This window comes from Nicotiana tabacum, chromosome 16 (genome assembly GCF_000715075.1).
Source record: "Nicotiana tabacum cultivar K326 chromosome 16, ASM71507v2, whole genome shotgun sequence".
In the NCBI taxonomy this organism is placed as follows: domain Eukaryota; kingdom Viridiplantae; phylum Streptophyta; class Magnoliopsida; order Solanales; family Solanaceae; genus Nicotiana; species Nicotiana tabacum.
The window spans coordinates 28,200,198-28,215,694 of NC_134095.1; the positions used below are offsets into that span (position 1 = coordinate 28,200,198).

Genomic DNA, 15,497 nt, shown 5'->3' on the forward strand with positions numbered 1-15,497 from the left:
TTGTGTCAAGAAAATAAATGAGATCGAAAATATTGCAACAATCCTAGTATTTTATTTCAAATGATATGAGTGTTACAATCTTTATGATTCCTTTGATTCTTCTTTCCAACAGTAAATAAATTCAAGGGCCTTTGAGCTTGATCTTGAATCTATATTTGTTGTCACGAACGATGATCCTGAATTCAACTAGCACAAATTTTGATTTGAACTCGTACTCCTTAAACGTTGATTTGTTCTTCGTTCCTGAGCTTGAACTTGATTTCTTGATCTTGAACTTGACTGCTTGAAGCTTGAAACTTGTGGAGGAATTTGCAGCATTTGATCCACGAGCTCTCTCTTGCTTCTTATTATAACTTCTGGTGTCTTTTCTGAGTTATGAAGACCCATATTTATAGTTGTGAAAGAGAAGAGTTGTGATAAGAACAAACTCTTTCCGCCCAATCAGACTGAAGTGCTACAAGGCAATATTTGATTAGCCAGGACATGTCACTTGCACATGTGGCGCAACTTCATTGGCCATTAGATTTGACTTGGCATGCCTTGTCATTTTGACATGTGGCACGATCCTATTGGCTCTTCCGTTTGACTTGGCGTGTCGCGTCATTTCACGCGTGACACCAAACAGTGCTTCTAGGAAGATAATATTTTGGGCCTAATGAAGTGGACTCATCATTTGCAGCCCAATTAAATGGGCTAGCCCAATTATATTGGACTAATATAATGATTCAATTATATTAGCCCAAAATATTTATTTGGACTAATATATTTAAAATATGGTCCATCTTATTTTATCGATTTAAATTCGATAAAATTTTAATGATTATAACATCAAGAAATACTTATAGCAAAAGCCTAATATTCTTTCTCTCAAGCTTTATACAAGTGTTATAAAAAAAATTCAATTTTTATTGATCCCGGTGGGAATATTCTTTAGAAGCTCAGACTTGTCTCTTCTTCAATTATTCTTATTTACTCTATTTGCACTTTATTACTTCATTTTATCAGGTCAAAATAATTAACGTGTCTATAAACCACTTTACAAATTCAACTGTACCGTTTCATGTAAACAACCAATCCATTATAAGTCTGTTTGCTTGTAATTCAAAACCATTCAAAAGCAATAACTTGGGCTCCCCAAACTTATGACTTCAGCTTATAAACACTTTTATTTTGATCAAATTTTTTACTATTTTATCCTAATAATATTTTCTAATTCACAAAATATTTTTTCCCAAAACAAAACTCCTAACTTTCTCTTCATTCTATATACGCCGTTCCTCCTTTTTGTTATGAAAAGAGTTTTAAAATTTATACTTTTATAAAAAAAATTAAGGGTGCTTTAGTTATTTTAACAAAAGAATAGTTTATCATTATTTTTTCACCAAACACATCACCTGCTTATTATCAGTTTCAATACTTCTATCCAAATATGTACTTGTTTATTTATAAAATCAATTTAAACACTCAATATTTCTTAACAATTCAAGTTTATCAACTATTTACAAATAGCTAACTCTAACATGCTCTTATCTATATTATATTAAAAGCACGAAGCCCCTTAGCGAAATGTCGTTCGCCTTTTTTACCCTTTAAAATCATATTTTACATTGGATAGAATTATCATTTAATTATTTTCCTAATTTTTAGGACTTTCAAATACACAAATTTTTTAATTATTAAGTGTTCCCTGATTTGAACTATGTAAAAATTTCTAAAATTTGAAATTTCGAAATCAAATAAGATTTTACCAAATCGACTGAACCAATTACTATTTGATTTCCCATTTCATTATGGAATTTTTTCCTCCTATAGCAAAGGTTAACACCTTATTTATTTTAAATAAATACCATTTAAAAAATTATATTCTATAGATACATTTTAAGGTTTATAAAAACTTATGAATACATTCATGGCATATAGGGAGACAGTGAATACAATGAAATACATAGAATACATTAAAATACAATAATCTGTCCAGCTGTAATCTCATGTTTCACTCCGTAAATACAGTCGAATACACTCAAATACAATAACTGATTAGTTAAACTTCCTGATTCATGCCTATTTTCGCTACTGTATTCATAAATACAATAACTTAAATATATCAAATAACCTCTAAATATTTTGGTTCATTCTTCGACCTAAAATCCGAGGTTCACATTGGGTGTGTCCGAATCCGAATCTAACAGGAAGAAACGCAGCTGTGAAAACTATTCAGACTTCGTACAATTAACTTCTGTATTCATCAGACACAGAGCAAGAACAAAGCATATACGATTGTCATCAAAATCTCCGGCAAATCACAAAATGGAGGGTTGGGATCCGAATACGAAATCAACCCTCACGCAGATCCCGTTGTTGACCACCAAAGCCGGTCCACGCGACGGCGCGGCATGGACAAGCCGTTTAAAGGAAGAGTACAAGGCCCTAATCGCATATACATCAATGAACAAATCCAAAGACAATGATTGGTTCCGTATATCTGCGGCTAATCCTGAAGGTACTCGTTGGAAGGGTAAGTGTTGGTACGTGCATAACCTTCTCAAGTACGAGTTTGATCTCCAGTTCGATATCCCTGTTACTTATCCTGCAACTGCTCCTGAACTCGAATTGCCTGAACTCGATGGAAAAACTGAAAAGGTTACCTCTTTTTTCTGTGTCTTCTGATAATATTTCATTTAAAGACGAATTTAGGATGGTCAAAAACCCTAATTTATCTAAAAGACTAATTGTTTAGCGGTATTGAAATGAAATTGGTTGTGAATAGAGTGGAATAGATAGATAAGATTTGTATAGCTGATTCGAATTAGTTTGGAATTGGGTTGTAGTTTAATTGATATGTATGATTGATAATTATTATTATTTTTTGATTGTGTAGATGTATAGAGGAGGAAAAATATGCTTGACGGTGCATTTCAAGCCGCTATGGGCGAAGAATTGGTAATTATTCTTCTCTTTGATTTGGATTGAGGTTGGATTGCTGTGAATTTTTGATAATTCATAATTGTGTGTGCTCAGTTAAAGAGAGTCTTTGTTCTCTACCTGATTGTTTTGGGTGTTTCGAGCTCTGTTAGTTCACCGGCGCTCCACTCCTTTGTTTAGAACCGTGGTGTATGGACCAACTTGCAACTTGCGTCGAATCTTCAATATGGTAGCCAACAAGGCAACAACATACAATTTGTTTCCTTGATGTTTTTTTTGGGGATTGGTCCGTTTTGGTTTCCAGTCTTCCCAATTTCGGGGACTGCACTCGTTATACATTCAATCCGGCAATGTGCGTTGATAAAAGAGAAGTGCTGCGGTAGATGAACAACGAATATACATTTGCACACAAACACGCGCACGCACACATGCACACACACATATACATACATATGATTTCCTAATAGATGTAGAGGATTCTTATAGCGTACAAGTGGTGGTGGTGTTGATTGTTAACTTGGTTTAAGTTTTTGAAAGGCCAGCTGCTTGTAGGGTCAAGTTCATTATTGAGTGTGAACTTAGGAGAATATGGATTGAATGAATATAATTTCTCTTAGATGCTTATGTTTCCCTGGGTAGATAAAGCTACAGTCTTTGCCTCAAATTTGTGTTGCTTTGTTATCACTGTATGGGAAGTGAAAGAGTGACTTAAACTGACTTGGGTATTCATTCAGCCCCAGATTTGGCATAGCACATGCGCTCTGTTTGGGTCTTGCACCATGGCTTGCAGCGGAGATTCCTATTCTTGTTGATTCTGGCATGATTAAACACAAAGATGACGTGGCCTCATCCAGTGAATCTTGACAAGGAGATGAATTTTAAGTATTGATGAAACATAATCTCGAGATACAACTGTAAACTTTATGGACATCTTTGAATTGTACCTTTTCCCCTCAAATCCATCATAAATGAATAATATTGGGGAGTCAAATTTTCATGTGCCTTATGCCCTCAATTTGTTTGGGCTAATGGTTCTGTTCCATCTTTACATGAATGATATTGAGCAGGCAAAATGTCATGTTATTAGAAACTTTTGCTTTTGACAGAGGGTATTAGAGCCTTGTGAAACAGGAACTTTGAGATGCTACTGTTATTTGCTGAGTTCATTGAACATCTACATTATGCCTCAATTGATTTGGATTAGTGATGCCCGTCCTGTTATTTTATGTGGAGGCAAAATTTCCTGTTATTTGATCCTTGCGAAACCTGAACTTTTAGATACAACTGTCAAATTGCTGAGTGCTTTGACTTGTGCTTTATGCACTCTAATTTATTAGGACTATTGGTGCCCTTCCTGTTTTTTTTCATGAATTATATTGAGGAGACAAAATTCCTAGTTATTCAAGCTTTGTGAAGCTGGATTTTTGAGATGCAACTGTCAAATACGCTGAGTTCTTTGAGTGTGTGCTTTATGACATCAAATTTATTTGGTCTAGTTGTGCTCTTCTTGTTTCTTCATGCATTTGAGGAGGCAAATTTTCTTGTTGTTCAAGCCTTGTGAAACCTGAACTTTGAGATACATCTTTCATATTTGCTGAAGAATATGTGGTTTATGCCCTTAAACTTATTTGGACCAGTTGTTTCCTGGTGAATCATTTTAAGGAGGCAAAATCTCATGTTTTACAAGCCTTGTGCCTAAACTTTGAGATACAACTGTCCTATTTGCTTAGTCCGTTAATGTGCGCTTTATTCTCAATTTTTTTCGGATTAGTGGTGTGCATCCTGTTTTTACATAGCACCTTGTTATGGATATGTTCCTTCTTCGGATGTTTGGTATTTGCATCTGCTTTCCTATCCCAACCTTCCAAAATTGGGCAAACTGATGGCTAACTGTGATTCTATGCAATTACTTTTTGCTTTCCTTGCATTTCCTTTTTATGTTGTCCTTGGACCATGACATGGTGTTTGTATAGCACTAATAGTCTTCCCAGACCAAGTGGTGTCCAAGGCTGCTTCAAATTTGAGGCACTGGAGCTCCTTGAAGGCTGCGGGAAACCTATTGCTTGACTTGTATGTCGTCCATATGACTTAAGATGACCAGTTCTGTAATAGTTTGGGTGCTTTTAGAAAAGGAAACCCAACAATTTGGGAATATCTTGTACCTAGATTTCCTCAAACGCTAGAGGCAATCAATCTACCTTGGACGCTTACCATTTTCTCAAAAACAATTGTGTCTACCTTGGGACCCATGTGTCATATTGAAGTTCTTCTTTATCTGTATTTTCAATGTTAATAAGCCTCAGGGTGCTTATTTCTCCCTTACTGGTGTGAAGCCTTATCATCTGGTTACATTCTTTCAGCAGTCACATGCAGATGTCTTATACAGCATTGGCTAGTGTTGTTTGGATATTATTTCATTCTCTCCCATCTTTGAAATTTGTCAACTTTGCACCAGTAGCATCCCATTGATCTGTTCCTACATGTTGATAACGTATGCATCTGTGTAACAGCTCTAAAGGCAAATGACTGGCTAGTTGTGGCACAGCTAAGCTCGCTTAGATCACTATGCCTAGGGTTGAAAGAAGCCTGGGCACCAGTGAGGGTTGGTAAAAATTATTTTGGTTTGTTGAGAGCAAGCATAAGCCATGTCTTGTATTTGTCCCGTACTTGTCACATGAAGGAAATGAAAAAGAAATTGAAATGCAGTATCCATTCCGGTCAAACTTAGCTAGCGTTTGGCAATAGATTCCAAATTTGTTTTGAAAAATCTGATTTGGGTGAAGTTTGGTTTGAAGATGAAAATGTGTTTGGAAATACGTTTTCAAAATATATTTTGGAAAAACATGTATATAATTTCCAAGTTTTGGGATTTTGGCCCAAAATCAGCAATTGGAGTGATTTTGGGATTTGGGGTTTTGCCAAAATGTGGGCAAAATTTATGTCCAAACATGAGTTTTGAAAATAAATCCCAAATTTATTTTGGCAAAACTCATGGCCAAGCGGGGCATTAATATGCATTCTAGCGTCAAATGTAACTACTTGAGATAAAATCCGTTAACGAAAAGATTATTAACGTTTGTTGTCCATGGCTCTAAGCGCATCACTTCTTCCTCTAGACAACTCGGCCTCTAGTCTTGACGTACAAAAAATTGACTTGACTTATGCTGAACAGATTCCTTGTTTTGAAGCACACTCGTTAATTCTATAAAATATTCAAGCTGGTAAAGAACATGTTGCACAGCAGCCTCAGCAAGTTTGATCGTAATGCTTTTACAAACCTTTCTCTTGACTGAGGTCTACAGTCTGATATCACGGGCTGAAAACATGGTGATTAAGACCCTAGAAGGAGGTTGTTGTTCTTCAAAAAAGATACAAGAGAAGAAGAGAGGAGGTTCTTTTCGGGCATATTAAAACATAATTGGACACCAAGAACAGATCGAAGAAGTTAGACGGTGAATTGTTAACTTCAACTCATGTGGAGGAAAAGTCCCCAAAAGGCTAAAACAGAATTTAACTCAGCAATTAGCATAGAGTGTTGGGCAAACGACCCAATAATACTCTTAACATGGTGTGATATTGTCCGCTTTGGGTCAAGTCCGCACGGTGTTTAACCAAAAATCTGAGTCTTTGGTCAAAGCTAAAAAGAAATTCGGGTTACTGATAATCAGGAGACAAAAATAAAATACTTTTGAGAATGATGGTAAAAAAGCAAATAGATGTGTATTTCAATAAATTCTCAATAGTATTCCGTGTCCTTACAAATGATGATACTTCTTCCTTTTATAGATAATTCTAGGTAAAGGAATGAAGCCTCAGCTTTAATGATATAATCATGCGTAATAAATGACATTAAATAAGCCGTTATATAATCATTCCTATTAAATACCAATTTTGTAACGTATCAAGTATTTAATAATGAATTTGGACTCCTTTCTGTCATCAGATCTTTGTCTTCAATGCCTTCTAATCCGTTGACTGTAAATAATTTAAATTGGTACGAGACTCGTATCTATACGTCGTCTCGTGCCTATTTAAATTCTTCTTCCCGTGGCTGTCTCCATCCGTGCCTCTTAGTCAATTGCTGCGCTTTAACCATTTAACTAATCCACGTGTCATGCCACATCATCTTTAATATAAACTCAGTTTTTTCCCAATACAGATAGTCCCCCCACTTTCCATTTATTTATCAATTAAATACTTGGGAAGTGGATCTTCATGAAAAAGGAATTTTTGCCACATTTAATGCTCATGACAGTATTAACGCCTCAGCAGTCTTTTCCATTTAATGTTCTGCCCATGTGTCATTTTCTAATTGATTCCGCTATTCACACCCTTTTTCGAGACTTCTTCATTCTCACTATTTACGAAGTGATAGCTGCCTTTATTATTGGCTTTCCATCATTACACTTCTAAGGTTGACGGTTCCCATTTTACACATAACTTTTTCTTCCTTTGTCTTCTTCACAAATCTTCAGCACACACTTCCTTCTTAACAATGTCTTCTTCAAACCCTAACCGTAAAAAAGTTCCAATTCTCGATCAATTTCCCAACGTCCCTGTTAGACACAGAAGAGGCGGAGGAGGTAGGCTTCGAACAGGGTTAGAATCTACTCGAGGCGGCTCCTCTAGTTCTTCTTCAAGGAGTTCTATCCCAAAGGCCCCTTCTTCTAAAAGTAGGGAAATTCTTGATTCTTCTCAAGAACCCTCAGTTGATGAAATAGTTCCCAGCGATTTGTCTTTTGAAAGTGACAAAACATCTCTTCAAAAATAAATTACAAATTTAGAAAAAGCCGATACTTACCCCACAATAGTAACCGAGCTTACAATCCCCACCATAAGAAGAGATTGTAACTGGAAGGATAGTCTCCGAATATCAATTCCTTCCCCAAATCAAAGAATTTTCTCTTTTAGAAGTGGGTATTCTTCTGTTTATACTTGTCACATCTCCTTTTTCCGCACCCGTGAGGGTGCAAGGGAGTTTTTCCAATTAAAGGACAATCGAAACGGGATTGATTTATTTATTTTAGAGTCGCCACTTGGGATATTTAGGGTGTCCCAAGTCACCAATTTTAATCCCGAATCGAGGAAAAGAATGACTCCATATTACAGTCTGTGTACCAGAAATCCGGATAAGGAATTCTGTTAACCCGGGAGAAGCTGTTAGGCATTCCCGAGTTCCGTGGTTCTAGCACGGTTGCTCAACTGTTATATTTGATTATCTGATTTTATACATGTTAAACCTATGTGCAAGTTTTAGACTCTTGACCGCTTTTATTATTATTTTTTACGAGAATTGCAACGTCGTCAAAATATATCTCGAACCACGTTACATCAATGCACCCGTGGTTATTGACATATCTCAACTCGGTTGAGATTTGGATTTGGGTCACATAAATGTGCACCCGAATTAAGAAAAATAAATTATTAAGACGCGCCTAAAGCAACTAACGTATTGTTATTTTGGGGAAGGCCGTAAAATTTGCTAAACGGCATGTCCCGAATTCTAAGTATTTTTAATATATATACATTTAGAGGGCCCCGCAGCTTATACATCTTTGTTTGTCGAGGCTCGTTTCATTCATTATTAAAAGGATTTACAACGTCATGGAAATGCATCTCAGACCACGTCACAATCAATGCACCCGTGATTAGAGACACATTTCGATTTCGTTGAGACTTGGATTTGGGTCACATAAATGTGCACCCGAGTTTAAGAAGGTAAGGTTTATTAAGGCGTGTCCTAACGAGACTAACGTATTGTTATTTTAGGTAGGGCCGTGAGATTTGCTAAACGACCCGTCCTGGAAACTGAATGCTTCGATAATATACTCTTAACGAGGGCCCCGCAGCTTGTGCGTCTTTATTTGTCGAGGCTCATCTCGTCTTTATTCTAAAAGGATATCCTATAGCAACTACGTTTCTTGTCGCGTTTGTTTCTACTAATTGAAAACAGAGATAGTCCTAGTTAATTACATGTTTGCAGGTCGTTTATAACAGAATTCAGAGTGCTTAAAAATATCAGAAACAAAGCCGCGCCCCACAGACAAGTGAACGAATCTCGTGGGCCCAAACCCAGTTTATGCGGGATGGTCCAGGCTTGGGCCACTGATTTCCGACAAGGCCTGCTTGGTCCGTTTCAACTTGGGCTCGACCTTCATGAGGTTGAGACCGTAAACTTGTGTTCTTGGTTCCAAAGGTATGGCTTATCAATTAAAATAAGGCAGTTTATCAAAGGGAAATGAACTTAACTAGTAATGGATAGTTTCATGCTTGGCCTATATTAAAGAATATGCTACACAATTAGACTAAGTCTAAGATACAACCTACTGCATTGGGAATATTCTTACTTAACAGCATACATATACAAACTAACATTCAATCACCCTACATTGATATCTACTAGGCGTGTAAGCTACCTTCAGTATCCAAACGAAAATGTAAACTATTATACATTACATGATATTTAATATAACAGTCCATGTATAAAAAAAAAGCATCTGCAGATCTTCTCTTTTGTATTCATGCTCAAACTTTCAAGTTACATAGGTAGTATTAATTGTGTACCTGGTTGGGAAGACAAAAGAAGAAGGAAAGGATCAGTTGAGTAGTACACAGCAAACACAGCAGCAGCAATTAAACAGCAACAACCCGACAACAAACAACCAGCCACAAGGATGAAGTTCACACGTGGTCGAGCAACAAACAAATAATCCCAGAAACAGGATAGTAAAAGAAACCAGCCGAGAAAGGAACCAGAATGTTTTATGCAATAGCAACAGAAATTCAATAACCGCCAAAGCTCAGCAAATAACCAGCACAGCTCCGACAATCAGTGAGACTAAAACTCAATCCACAACGCACAGAAGCTCAGTATAGTAACAATCACAGCAGAAGACACACAGATTTCTCCTAATGGAACAGTAACAGCCCCAGTTAGAATAACTGACTTGGCCAGAACAGCTTAACCAACTTAGTTCCTTGTGCAGTTTTGGACAGTGTTTAGTTAAAGTGTTCTGAAAATTTCTTTCTATTTTTCTTTTTTCCCTGAAGACTAAAAGTCCAGCCCCTTTTATGTTCTGAAACAGCTCTATTTATAGGCAGAAATGGCAAGCACTCAGCTGCCTTGAACCCCTCCCCTCTTTCCTGCCCATAACTTCCTTTCTAAACTAATCAGAATATTCCCCATACCCATCTATTCGACAGGCTTTTAGCCTGTCTTTTCTGCCCAACACATGGGCACCCCCTTTTTATTCAATCAGCCCCATGCCACAAAGTTTGGCTCCCCACTATTGCCTTATTTTAATCCTAATCCAGTACCCTATTTGTCAGCTCATTTAAACTAATCATTTCTGTTCTTTTTAACACCCAAATTACCCTTGTTAAACCCTGATTATTACTGCCCTAAACCCATTACAGTATCAGGACATTTTGAACTTCTGAAAGTTCAAATTCAGAACTGCCCTGGACTGAATCTTTTCAGTCGTCTTGCAATGCAAACAAACCAATTTCACACAATGTCGGGCATTCAGCCAATGAAAGGGTTCAATCAGTCATGTGAAACTATTAGTCCATTTGATCATTTAGTCATAGAAAACTAATCGATGACGTTTATCGAGTCGACTATACTAAATATAACAGGTAATAATCAGTCGTTCATATAAACAACACGTACAGGGTCCCGAATGACTTCGGACAACTTTTGTTCAGTTACTGGGAACCTTAACTATTTGATGATTAATCTAATTGACGAGCATGTATATCACCGGATGTATTCACATATACAGAAGAACAAATGACCAAGTAAAAGGTCTTTACAAAGACGGAAGAGATTAAGAAAAATACCAGAAAATACCAAACAAACACAACAGAACATGCTAACAGACTCAATCAGTATTCAAATAAAACAAAAACAGAAAAGGAAAACTTACTAAAAATGTTCAAAGCAGGCCGATCCAAGTCCGAATTAGATTTGACCATTTGAGGCCAAACAAACTTTAACCAGGGTGTTCTCAACCGAGAAACCTTGGTTAAGGTCTATTAGACCTCAAACCCTCTATGAAGCAGGTCAGATTCCTCAGGTTCTTGTGTTCTAAGGTTTGGATTCTCAGATTTGAGATTCTAGGAGTTGTGGGTAGATTCGGACCAAACCAAGCTTGGTTTGGTCACGAGGGAGGTCGGGGGACTGTCTAGTGTGAATCTGGGGTGGTTTGGTATAGATCGAGTCTTGTCTCGAATCTTCAAATAAAGATTCGAGAAGGTGGGAGAGGATTCAAGGCTAGGGGTAACAGATTTGGGTTCGGGGTGGTGAGATGCATCAAGGGTGTTAAGGGGGTGGTCACCGACATCCTTGCCGCCGGCTTTAATGGCGAGGGAAAAGGGGCGGCGTTAGGGTTTCATGGGGTTCGGGGTTTGGTGAAGAAGACGAGTGAAGGGGGGTTTGGATAGGGGGCGTGGGGTGTGATGGAGGGCTTATATACGGAGTAGGGGATTGGATCTGGGCCGTTAGATCAGATGATCTCAACGGCTTGGATCCGATGGTGAGGGGTGAGACGGGGTCGTTTGGTATTAAAACGAGGTCGTTTGGTTTAAGTGAGGGGTTGGGTTGGACCGGTTACTGGGTCGGGTTTGGGAACGGGTTGCTAAAGGGGGTCCTGGGCCGTTGGATTGGCCTGGACGGACGGCTCAGGTCAAACGGCTCATACGGCACCGTTTTGGGGTCGTGCCTGGGCAGCCCTGGTTTGGGCTGGGTCTTGCATTGGCTTTGGGCCTAATTTTGGGATCCAAACCAATTTTCCTTTCCCTTTTTAATTCAACAAATTAAACAAAATTCCTAAAAACAATGTAAAAAATTAAAATAAACTTACACACATATTGGGTAACACCTACAACAATTAACACACACATATTAAAATTTTAAAAATGGTTAAATCACGGCCTAGAGTGAAAGCTGCATATTTTTGTGAATTTTCTTTTAAAAACCGAATTACGGCCCGATTACACACGGCATACTTATTTTGTATTTTTGTTTGATAAGATTCAATGAAAAATGGATAGAAACACAAAGGACTACCAGCACATGTCACTAAAAATTGAAAATTTGTTCGGCGAGGCCATTTGCAATTATTTTGATTTCTTTTGGAGTGATTGTTCGTGAAGCAAAAATCACGTGCTTACAGCTGCCCCTCTTTGCCCGAAGACACGAAGGGTTTTCGCGCAAAGATAAAGCGGGTGATTTTTGCTTGTCCGAGTACTCCGTGTGAAGCATTTTTTGAAAAAGATTTGACCGAACCTTTGCTTCAGAGGTTTCCTACATATCCTGGGCTGAACAGGAATCAGGTTAGTGTAGTTCGGGAAATTTTGGTAGTTGGGACTATCGTGTGACTGTAGTGTTTGCCGCTGTTGTGTGCTGCCTACATGCTGCTGTAGGATGTTACCGCTTACCAATCCCCTTGTTACATTGTTCTAAAAGGAAAACAAAAAGCTAGGCTAGACTGTGGATCATAAGATCTCCCCTATCTTCAACTTGTTCATGTCGCCTTGCTTTCTTGTCGGCTTGCGTTTTCCTCCGATGCTTTTATTTTGTGAACTTGAGGGATGGTACTGGCCTTTTGCTCTTCCGAGTACCAGTTTTCATCATTTTTCTTGGTCTGCTGGGGACATGGCCTTCTTCATTAAGCTTTTCATTCCTTCGGTGGTACAGCTTTCTTCATCAGATTTGTTATGCTGGGCCTGGTTTAATGTTCACAAGCCGCTTCTTTCAAAACGCGTCCTTTTGACTCGTGCGCCTGAGTTTGCAACCTTCTACTTCCCGGTGCTGGGGATTTTTGTTGTTTCCTGCTGGATATTCCTGCTGTAACCTTCTGCCTTTCAGTAGGGTTACTGCTCTCAAAACCTGAAATATTTAAACTAAAACATAAAATTATTCCTCTCGTTATATAGGTGGGCGTCTATTTGAACTAAGACTGAAAATTATTCCTCTCGTTATACAGGTGGGTGCCTATTTAAACTAAGACTGAAATTTATTCCTCTCGTCATACAGGTGGGCGCCTATTTAAACTAAGACTGAAATTTATTCCTCTCGTTATACAGGTGGGCGCCTATTTAAACTAAGACTGAAAATTATTCCTCTCGTTATATAGGTGGGCGCCTATTTAAACTAAGACTGAAATTTATTCCTCTCGTTATGCAGGTGGGCGCCTATTTAAACTAAGACTGAAATTTATTCCTCTCGTTATACAGGTGGGCGCCTATTTAAACTAAGACTGAAAATTATTCCTCTCGTTATACAGGTGGGCGCCTATTTAAACTAAGACTGAAATTTATTCCTCTCGTTATACAGGTGGGCGCCTATTTAAACTAAGACATGAAAATTATTCCTCTCGTTATACAGGTGGGCGTCTATTTAAACTAAGACATAAAAATTATTCCTCTCGTTATACAGGTGGGTGCCTATTTAAACTAAGACTGAAATTTATTCCTCTCGTTATACAGGTGGGCACCTATTTAAACTAAGACATGAAATTTATTCCTCTCGTTATACAGGTGGGCGCCTATTTAAACTAAGACTGAAAATTATTCCTCTCGTTATACAGGTGGGCGCCTATTTAAACTAAGACATGAAATTTATTCCTCTCGTTATACAGGTGGGCGCCTATTTAAACTAAGACATGAAATTTATTCCTCTCGTTATACAGGTGGGCGCCTATTTAAACTAAGACTGAAAATTATTCCTCTCGTTATACAGGTGGGCGCCTATTTAAACTAAGATTGAAATTTATTCCTCTCGTTATACAGGTGGGCGCCTATTTAAACTAAGACTGAAATTTATTTCTCTCGTTATACAGGTGGGCGCCTATTTAAACTAAGACATGAAATTTATTCCTCTAGTTATACAGGTGGGCGCCTATTTAAACTAAGACTGAAAATTATTCCTCTCGTTATATAGGTGGGCGCCTATTTAAACTAAGACTAAAATTTATTCCTCTCGTTCTACAGGTGGGCGCCTATTTAAACTAAGACATGAAATTTTGTTTTCTCGCTCCTCCGAGAAATTTTTTGACAATGGCAGAAAATTTTCTGCCCCTGTTTTTGGTGACCTTTCTGGTATCGCGTTCCTCTGCCTTCATCGACCTTTATTTTCCTGCAGCAGACAGAAAGGTTTAATTAGTTTTAATCATGGTGGGTCAACGGTGATCTTCCCGTCGGGGGATGATTTTTCCCTTTTCTTTTCCTGGCTCTGTGCACCAACAACTGGTCGGTGGACGACGTCGCTTGCTGGGGTGGTTTTTCCATTTAACCCCCTTTCTGCTCCTCTTTTTAGGACATGCCGCGGGAGTCTGCTTTTAATCCCAAAATTACCCCTTTCAGGAGTTTACTTCCCCCGGAATTGTGGGGCATAGAATTGCATTTCCTGGGGATATCTTGCACTGGATTGATTTCCCTTTCTTGTGACGTATGACCACTTTGGACTGGTAGTAAACTTTGAAATATCTCTTTCAACACGAATTCTTAGAAAGAAAAACGAAAGAATAGAGAAAAGAAGAAAATCTTTCTGAACCAATACTTGGTGGAAAAAGAAAAAGAGAAAAACTTATCTGGACAACAGGACTGATCCTTGTGATCATGACGTGCACCATAGATTCCCGACCCAGTCTATTTGTATCAATCAACTTGTCTGATGACCTTACTTGCTGGGGATAAATGGGTGTCCATTCTTTTGTGAATGCGGACCTTTTCGTCGATCCATCTTGTCGCCTCATAGTGCCCTTCGAGGGGTTTTCACTAATGAGACTCTCTCTTTTCTCTCAGCTCCCGTCGCCTTACAGTGCCTGTGAAGGTTTTCACCGATAAGACTCTCTCATTTCTTATATCTCTCATCTTTCGTCGTCTCGTGGTGCCTGCGAAGGTTTTCACCGCCAAGACTCACTCATTTTATTTCTTCACCGGAGAGTTGGAGTGTTGTTGATATGATCCTCTCTTTGGAGGTTCCTTTGGATTATCAATTCATTTCCAGTTTTATGATCTTTTCCTTCACTGGGGATCAGTGTATTATTCTCGGCTTTATTTTCCTGACTTGGCAACTCTTGGATATTGATCGGGAGGTCTTCTGGACGTCGGCGTTGGTTTTGGTGTGGGGCTAAAGAAAGGCTTATCAAAAAAGAAATAACTTTGATGGGTGATCATCTACAACTTTTGGAATCAAACCTTTTGTTGGACCTTTTAAAACATAACTTCTGCCCTAGTTTTCTTGCTTGGGGGATTTTATTCCTACTCTATGTTGAACTATGTGCGTTCGCATACTGTGCCTATTATGCGTACTTGTGTATACTATGCACACTATGTACACTATGATGCACACTATGACCGAGCCGTGAGGCGCCTACGTATCCTTTTTGAGGAATCAGGTCAAACGTAGTTCCCGCTGTTTTGTGGTTTTTATCTTCTTCTTCTTTTCTTTTTTTTCTTCTCCTCTTTTTTCTTTTTTTTTTCATTTTCTCTTAAAATTTTCTCTTCTTCTTCTTTCTCTTTTCATATCTTTTCCGTTAGTGATTCCAAAAGAGGGGTATGAAAGAATA

The 15,497-nt window shown here is 38.2% G+C and overlaps 1 protein-coding gene across 1 annotated transcript; it reads left to right on the plus strand.

The window, feature by feature from the left end:
* The first annotated feature begins 2,147 nt into the window (after positions 1–2,147).
* LOC107806435 (ubiquitin-fold modifier-conjugating enzyme 1) lies at positions 2,148–4,068 on the plus strand. The gene is made up of 3 exons (XM_075232671.1): positions 2,148–2,640; positions 2,879–2,940; positions 3,657–4,068. The coding sequence occupies exons 1-3, from the start codon at positions 2,308–2,310 to the stop codon at positions 3,784–3,786; spliced, it is 525 nt and encodes a 174-aa protein (XP_075088772.1). The 5' UTR covers positions 2,148–2,307; the 3' UTR covers positions 3,787–4,068.
* Positions 4,069–15,497: the final 11,429 nt, after the last annotated feature.

Excerpts from the sequence above, each read along its gene's own strand:
- LOC107806435 (XM_075232671.1), top strand. The coding sequence starts at position 2,308 with ATGGAGGGTTGGGATCCGAATACGAAATCAACCCTCACGCAGATCCCG. Across the intron at positions 2,641-2,878 it reads TCGATGGAAAAACTGAAAAG|ATGTATAGAGGAGGAAAAAT; the intron begins GTTACCTCTTTT and ends TTGATTGTGTAG. Across the intron at positions 2,941-3,656 it reads CCGCTATGGGCGAAGAATTG|CCCCAGATTTGGCATAGCAC; the intron begins GTAATTATTCTT and ends GTATTCATTCAG.